Source organism: Colobus angolensis, unplaced genomic scaffold (assembly GCF_000951035.1).
Source record: "Colobus angolensis palliatus isolate OR3802 unplaced genomic scaffold, Cang.pa_1.0 Scaffold245, whole genome shotgun sequence".
NCBI lineage: Eukaryota > Metazoa > Chordata > Mammalia > Primates > Cercopithecidae > Colobus > Colobus angolensis.
The window spans coordinates 2238692-2246838 of NW_012115655.1; the positions used below are offsets into that span (position 1 = coordinate 2238692).

Sequence of the window (8147 nt, forward strand, 5' to 3'; positions counted from 1 at the left end):
CTCTAATAGCTAACACACTTAAAAACCGGTAAATTAATATAACTGAATGCCACCAGGTGTCACGTGGCAGATTTGGATAAACTAAAACCATCAAAATGGGCATGCATATCATTATTAAAATATTGAGCTCTTCAAGCTTGATTCCACTAAAACACCACCATACAACTGAGGGACTAAGAAGGAAAATAGGAATGACTCCAAAAGTTCTTGACTCACATTTGAGTCATATCCAATATTCCCATAATGAACTAGATTCACTCTTATTTTCAACAACAAAAGAAATTAATGCTGCTGCCCACACACATATGAATTGCTAGTCAGGTAACCCACTTCTGAGAAAACCAGAATACCTTGCTTTAAAAGGACAGAGGAAAATTTGCTTTAGAAGCTCAGTGGGGGGAGGAATCCAATTTCTTGGGCAGGAGGCTTGGGAAAACGTCTGCAATGAACTGACCGGCCTCCCTTCCAGTGGACGGCATGCTGCTGGGCATGGACAAGGAGGTGTGGGAGATCACAGACACGTCTCGCAACATCATCCGAACCCAGGGGGAGTGGGAGCTCTTGGGCATCAACAAGGCCACCCCAAAGATGTCCACAGGCAACAACCTATATGACCAGATCATGTTCTATGTGAGTCCAGGGGTCCCTGTTTGACTTCTGATCCCAGCAGCTTCGTGATTGTCCTCTTGACCTAATGCTCTTTGGGAAGTGAAAAAGAAGCTCCAGGCCAGGAGCCGTGCGTGGTTCACACCTGTAATCCCAACACTTTGGGAGGCCGAGGTGGGCGGATCACCTGAGGTCAGGAGTTCAAGACCAGCCTGGCCAACATGGTGAAACCCCGTCTCTACCAAAAAAAAAAAAAAATTAGCCAGGTGTGGTGGTACATGCCTGTAGTTTCAGCTACTTGGGAGGCTGAGACAGGAGAATCACTTGAACCCAAGAGGTGGAGACTGTAGTGAGCTGAGATAGTGCCCCTGCACTCCAGCCTGGGCAAGATAGTGAGACTCCGTCTCAAAAAAAAAAAAAAAAGCTCCAGAGGGTTGGGCGCCTGCTCCCCACTGCCCCATCTACCTAATTACCCTGAAGCAGGATCCCCAAGGCCTCCCCCGCTCCCCATTCACCCACTCCTCATTCACCTGCTCCTGCTCTAGAGAGGGGAGGAATGGCTGGACTGTAATAAGCCCTGCCACTCAGAATGGAACAGCTCACCCCTACTGCTCACAATGACTTCAAGGGTCCACTTGCACCTAAAATTCTACAGTCATTGTGTTCCTAGTAGGTTAAAAATGAATGCAAATTAGACAACAAATCAGAGGCCCCTATGTAGATGAGCACAATTAAATGCACAAATGTTGCTTAAAAAGATGGTCCCCAGCAGCCTCACAGCACATTGGCAAGGATTAGGGATCAGATATACAAATTGAGCCCTCTGCCATCTATTTATTTGCCATCTTCTCTGGTCTCTCTCCAGGTGGCCATCAGACACAGGCCCAGCCTCTACATCATAAACCTGCTGGTGCCCAGTAGCTTTCTGATTGCCATTGACGCCCTCAGCTTCTATCTGCCAGCAGAGAGCAAGAATCACCCCCCATTCAAGATAACGCTTCTGCTGGGCTGCAACATCTTCCTGCTCATGATGAATGACTTGCTTCCTGCCAGTGGCACCCCCCTCATCAGTATGGCTCCTCCCACTTTTGGGAGGAGAAAAGGCACCCAGGGCCGGGGAGGAGGGCCAGGAGAAATGGTTGCTGCTCCGCCGAAGGAAGGAAGGGGCTGTGAAAGAAGATTGGATTTAGGAAAGAGGCATGAGAAATACTTACAGATAAATTTGCCTGGTTTACATATAATTTGTTCTGCCCTCAGGTGTCTACTTCGCCCTGTCCCTTTCCCTGATGGTGGTCAGCCTGCTGGAGACCGTCTTCATTACCTACCTGCTGCACGTGGCCACCACCCAGCCTGCACCCATGCCTCTGTGGCTCCACTCCCTGCTGTTCCACTACACCAGCTCAGGGAGATGCTGTCCCACTGCACCCCAGAAGGGAAATAAAAGCCTGGGTCTCACCCCCACCCACCTGCCTGGTAAGGGAAGTCAGCACTGCCCATACTCGCCCTTCACACTGGGCCCCACACTCCTCTAATCCTGTCCCCTTCCCACTTCGTGACTGAGCCTCTGTCCTCTCCACAGGCACAGAGGAGGCGGGGGAGTTAACAGGGAAGCAGCTGGGACCCAGAGAGACCAAGCTAGATGGGGGCTCAGGATGCACAAAGACCCAGCTAATGGAGCAGTGGGTGCAGTTCAGCCTACCTTGCTCTTCCACCTCTACTTGTTCTTCATGGCCTCCTCCATCTTTACTGTCATTGTCCTCTGGAACACCTAGGCGGACATCCCCCTCTCTGGCAAACCACAGCTTGGAGTTTCTGCTGGTCTTGGACAGCCAGACTCACTTTCCTAATCTTATCCACTTATCCCCAGTGACTACCATGTCCCCTTCTAAATTCCAAAAACTCCAACACAGCACTACCAAGAAGGTTCGGGATGGCCCTGGACAATTTCCTGTCTGTTGCTCAGGCTGCTTATTCCTGCTCACCTTCAGTCTCCCTGAGCTACCACCTAACTCCTCACTCCCTGATCAATGGAAGTCCAGGTCAGTGGAGTCTCTCCTTGATTGATCACCCCAATAAACAACTTTCCAGGAAGCACTGGCTCTTCAGTTTATTTGTTTGTTTATTTGTTTATTTATTGAGACAGAGTCTTGCTCTGTCACCCAGGCTGGAGTGCAGTGGTGCCATCTCAGCTCACTGCAACCTCCACCTCCCAGACTCAAGTGATTCTCATACCTCAGCCTCCTGAGTAGCTGGTATTACAGGTGCACACCATCACACCCAGGTAATTTTTGTATTTTTAGTAGAGACGGGGTTTCGCCATGTTGGCCAGGCTGGTCTGGAACTCCTGACCTCAAGTGTTCTGCCTGCCTCAGCCTCCCAAAGTGCTGGGATTACAAGCGTGAGCCACCTCGTCCAGCCCTCTTCGTTATATTTATTACAAACCCTGGGGTGAAGACTCCTCTTGCAGAAGCTTTGATACTTCTCCCTAAGCAGGTGTAATTTGATGTGATTTTAAGGGTTTTAGACACTTTCAGAGTTTTATAAGAATAAGAAAGCCAAGTCTTATTTGTGAGAAATTATTTCATTTGCAATAAAATATTTACAAATTCAAAGTGTTCCTTTCAGCAACCATTTCTTTTTCACTTTCCTTCACCTCTCATTCCTGAAATTGCTCTTTAAAATAAATCATACATTATGTCATTCTTTTTTATTCTAACAGGTTTCTCTTACTTCATAACATCAAACAGAGTGGGATTTCTAAATATGCGTGCTTGAGGCTGGGTGGCTCATGCCTGTAATCCCAGCACTTTAGGAGGCCAAGGAGAGAGGCCAGGAGTTTGAGACCAGCCTGGGCAACAAAGCGAGACCTTGTCTCTACAAAAATAATAATTAACTAATTAATTAATTAATTAAAAATTAGCCAGGTGCAATGGTACATGCCTGTAGTCCTAGCTACTTGAGGGACTAAGGTAGAAGGATTGCTTGAGCCCAGTTCAAAGTTACAGGGAGCCATGATCGCACCCTTGCAATCCAGCTTGGGCAACAGAGCAAGAACCAGTCTCTTAAAAATAAAATAAAATAAAATAAAATAAAAAGGTTTTCTAAGTTCCCTGTTAATAGTAGTTCACAGCAGGGCTCGGTAGCTCATGCCTGTAATCCTAGCACTTTGGGAGGCTGAGGCAAGCGGATCTCAAGGTCAGGAGTTCGAGACCAGTCTGGCCAATATGGTGAAACCCCAACTCTACTAAAAATACAAAAACTAGCCGGGCGTGGTGGTGTGCACCTGTAGTCCCAGCTACTTTGGAGGCTGAGGCAGAAGAATTGATTGAGCCTGGAAGGCGGAGGTTGCAATGAGCCAAGATTGTGCCACTGTACTCCAGGCTGGGTGACAGAGCAAGACTCTGTCTCCAAAAAAAAAAAAAAAAAAGTAGTTCACACTTTCATCAGCAGCTATAATCATGGGAGAATTCTAATAGCTAGCTGCGAGCAAGACCCTGAGGTGAAACAGAAATTGAAAGAGAAAGTCAAAAAACACCAGAGAAAAATTTCTGGATATTTCAATTGGATAAACACATTTCAGGGATTTATTTGTTTACCCTTCTGCCTCCCCTAAGAGTGTGCTTTCATAAAGATCAGGGTCAATGTCTCATCCATTTTTATAGTTTAGCGTATGGTACCACATCTGGCACATCATGGATACTTAATACAGACTTGGGTTTTTTTGTTTTTTTCTTTCCAGCTTTTAGGTTCAAGGGGTACATGTGCAGGTTTGTTACCTGGGTAAATTACATATTGCAGGGGTTTGGTGTACAGATAATATTGTCATCCAGCTTAATATCCGATAGGTAGTTATTTTTTGTTTGTTTGGGTTTTTTTTTCTATTTTTTTGTTGTTGTTGTTGTTGAGATGGAGTTTTGCTCTTGTTGCCCAGGCTGGGGTGCAATGGCATGATCTTGGCTCATGGCAACCTCCACTTTCCGGGTTCAAGCTATTCTCCTGCCTCAGCCTCCCAAGTAGCTGAGATTACAGGCATGCACTACCATGCCCGGTTAATTTTGTGTTTTTAGTGGAGACGTGGTTTCTCCATGTTGGTCAGGCTGGTCTCAAACTCCTGACCTCAGGTGATCTGCCTGCGTTGGTCTCCCAAAGTGCTGGGATTACAGGTGTGAGCAACTGTGCCCGGCCACCTGATAGGTAGTTTTTCAATCATCATCCTCCCCCCACCCTCCATCCTCAAGTAAGCCCCTATGTCTATTGTTCCCTTCTTCATGTCCATGTGTATTCAGTATTTAGCTCCCGCTTATAAGTGGGAACATGAAGTACTTGGTTTTCTTTTTCTTTTTGAGATGGAGTCTCACTCTGTCACCAGGCTGGAGTACAGTGGCACGATCTCAGTTCACTGCAACCTCCACCTCCCCGGTTTGAGCGATTCTCCTGCCTCAGTCTCCCAAGTAGCTGGGACTACAGGCGCCCGCCAACATGCCCAGCTAATTTTTTTGTATTTTTAATAGAGACGGGGTTTCACCATGTTGGCCAGGATGATCTCAATCTCTTGACCTCATGATCCACCCGCCTCAGGCTCCCGAAATGCTGGGATTACAGGCGTGAGCCAATGTGCCCGGCCTTTACAAGCACCCACCACTATGCCCGGCTAATTTTGTATTTTTAGTAGAGACAGGTTCTCACTGTGTTGATCAGGCTGGTCTCAAACTCCTGACCTCAGGTGATCCACCTGTCTCAGCCTCCGAAAGTGTTGGGATTACAGGCCTGAGCCACTGCGCCTGGCAGTACTTAGTTTTCTGTTCCTGTGTTAATTCTCTTAAGATAAGGCCTCCAGCTCCATCTATGTTTCTGCAAAGGCCATTATCTCCTTTTTTATGACTGTGTAGTATTCCATGTGCATATGTACCGTATTTTCTTTATCCAGTCCACCATTGATGTGCTTCTAGGTTGATTCCATGTCTGCTATTGTGAATAGTCCTAAAACGAACATACATTTGCATGTGTCTTTATGGTAGAATGATTTACATTCATTTGAGTATATATCTGTGATAGAATTGCTGGGTCAAATGGTAGCCCTATTTTAAGTTCTTTGAGAAATCTCCACACTGCTTTCCACAGTGACTGAACTAATTTACATTCCCACCAGCAGCATATACATGTTCTCTTTCCTCCACAACCTCTCCGGCATCTGTTATTTTTTTCCAAGTTTTACGTAACAGCCAATCTGACTGGAGTGAGATGATATGTCATTGTAGTTTGGATTTGCGTTTCCCTAACGCTTAGTGATATTGAGCATTTTCTCACATGCTTCTTGGCCACACATGTGTCTTCTTTTGAGAAGTGAATACAGCCTTGTTGAATGAGTAAATGTGTGAATGAATGCTAGCCAGCCAAAATCCACATTTTACTAGCTCTAACTGTAAATCCCTTCCCAACATATTTTATTTTATTTTCTTTATTGAATGTGGAAAATTAATGCAACACATCTTCATGTGTCAACTATCTCTGAGTTCTTGGAGATGTTACTTATATCCTGGCAAAGGCATTTCTGATATCAGATTCTCTTGTTTCCTTCTTTCCATTACTTGGAACATATTTCCCACTCAGAAACTCAATTGGTTTTTGCCAATAACTTAAAATGAAGAATGTCTATTAAGCCATTGAGGAATTTCAAATTTCTTAAGATCACTTTTTTATCATTTATTTTCCTTCCCCATTTCCACGTTTATATTTCTCTAGATGTCATCTTGCGATTTTTTTCATACATATGCAACCTGAGGTTTTCCGTGCTAAGACTTTTGTTTGACAATGCCCTTTGCAAAAGAACATTCTGCTGATATGTTCAGGTGGAAGTGAGACTTGTGGGGTAAAACATGACCTGACAATGAGGCAAAATATATTAAACTACTACTAGCCAACATAGGTCAGCAGGAACATTAGCAGTGTTTCACAGTTTGGGAGGGAATGGTTCTGGTTTCTGATATCTCTCATTTTAAAAAAGAGAAAACGAGGGGTGTAGTGGCTCATGCGTGTAATCCCAAAACTTTGGAAGGCCTCGGTGGGAGGATTGCTTTAGCCCAGGAGTTTGAGATCAGCCTGGGCAACATAACAAGACTTCTTCTCTACAACAGCAACAACAACAAACAAAAATCAGCTGGGCATGGTGGCGTGTGCCTGCAGTCCCAGTTACTTGAGGGGCTGAGGTGGGAGGATCGCTTGAGCCCAGGAGGTCTACAGTGCAGTGCGCTGTGATCGCCCCACTGCACTCCAGCCTTGGCGACAGAGTGAGACTCCATCTCAATAAAGAAATAAATAAATACACACACACACACAGTAGCCCTTGTGATCATAACTTTATTTTTTGTCCTCTTTTATTAAAAACTTCTGTAGGTGTGTACATTGGAAATTTATGAACTCTGTAAAAATCAGACAATTGGCCCTGGATACACTACTCGCATCAAATGCTTGATTATTGTCTAACTTCTTGGGTAATTTCTTCTCATGTCCCACTCTTTCCTTTCCTTGGCAGCATCTAGGGTCATGCTCACAACCTCTTCATTGTCTCATTGTTTATTTTCTTTCTTTCTTTCTATTCTTTTTTTTTTCCATGGAGTCTTGCTCTAACTGCCAGACTGGAGTGCAGTGACGTGATCTTGGCTCACTGCAACCTCCGCCTCCCGGGTTCGAGTGATTCTCCTGCCTCAGCATCCCAAGTAGCTGGGATTACAGGCATCTGCCACCAGGCCTGGCTAATTTTTTTTTTTTTTTTTAGTAGAGACGGGGTGTCACCATGTTGGTCAGGCTGGTTTTGAACTCCTGACCTCTGGTGATCCAGCCGCCTTGGCCTCCCAAAGTGTTGGGATTACAGGCGTGAGCCACCATGCCTAGTCTATTTTCTTATTATTTAAATAATTCTCAGAAGACTTTCTCCAAGAATAATTTCTTCCTACTTATTCTTTCAGTAGTTCATATATCTGACCATTCTTATGGTATGTTTTTTGGGGTTTTTTGGGTTTTTTTTGTTTTGTTTTGAAACAGAGTCTCACTCCGTCACCCAGTGCAATGGTGTGATCTTGGCTCACCGCAACCTCTGCTTCCTGGGTTCAAGCAATTCTCCTTCTACAGCCTCCCGACTAGCTGGGATTACAGGCGTGCACCACAATGCCCAGCTAATTTTTTAAATATTTTTAGTGGAGACAGATTTTTGCCATGTTGGCCAGACTGGTCTCAAACTCCTGACCTCAAGTGATCCACCTGCCTTGGCCTCCCTAAGTGCTGGAATTACAGGCATGAGCCACCACGTCTGGCCTCTTAGGGTATGTTTTTGTCTCATCATTATCTTTGATTCCTTCCATCTTCTAGAAATCCAAAATGTCTATGGACAATACCGTATTTCACACTTATCCCCTCTCTTCTTTCATCTCTATTTGTTTATCTGAAAACCAAGCTCATCTGTCTGCTCTTCACCACCACTCCCTCTCCCTCTCCCTCTCTCCTTCCTCCATTACACTTCCTGGCTTTTTCCTTTTCTTTTCTTT

The 8147-nt window shown here is 45.1% G+C and overlaps 2 protein-coding genes across 2 annotated transcripts in view; both read left to right on the forward strand.

Annotated features, from left to right (window-relative positions):
• HTR3C (5-hydroxytryptamine (serotonin) receptor 3C, ionotropic) overlaps positions 1–2599 on the forward strand; it is an 8127-nt gene extending 5528 nt beyond the window's left edge. Inside the window, 5 exon segments of the mRNA XM_011945813.1 lie at positions 470–630; positions 1472–1676; positions 1864–2079; positions 2186–2299; positions 2302–2599. Coding sequence (XP_011801203.1) covers positions 470–630; positions 1472–1676; positions 1864–2079; positions 2186–2299; positions 2302–2378 — 773 coding nt within the window. The 3' untranslated portion in view covers positions 2379–2599.
• LOC105514482 (5-hydroxytryptamine receptor 3C-like) overlaps positions 2537–8147 on the forward strand; it is a 15580-nt gene continuing 9969 nt past the window's right edge. Inside the window, 1 exon segment of the mRNA XM_011945861.1 lies at positions 2537–2645. Within this exon segment, the coding sequence (XP_011801251.1) occupies positions 2537–2645 (109 nt within the window).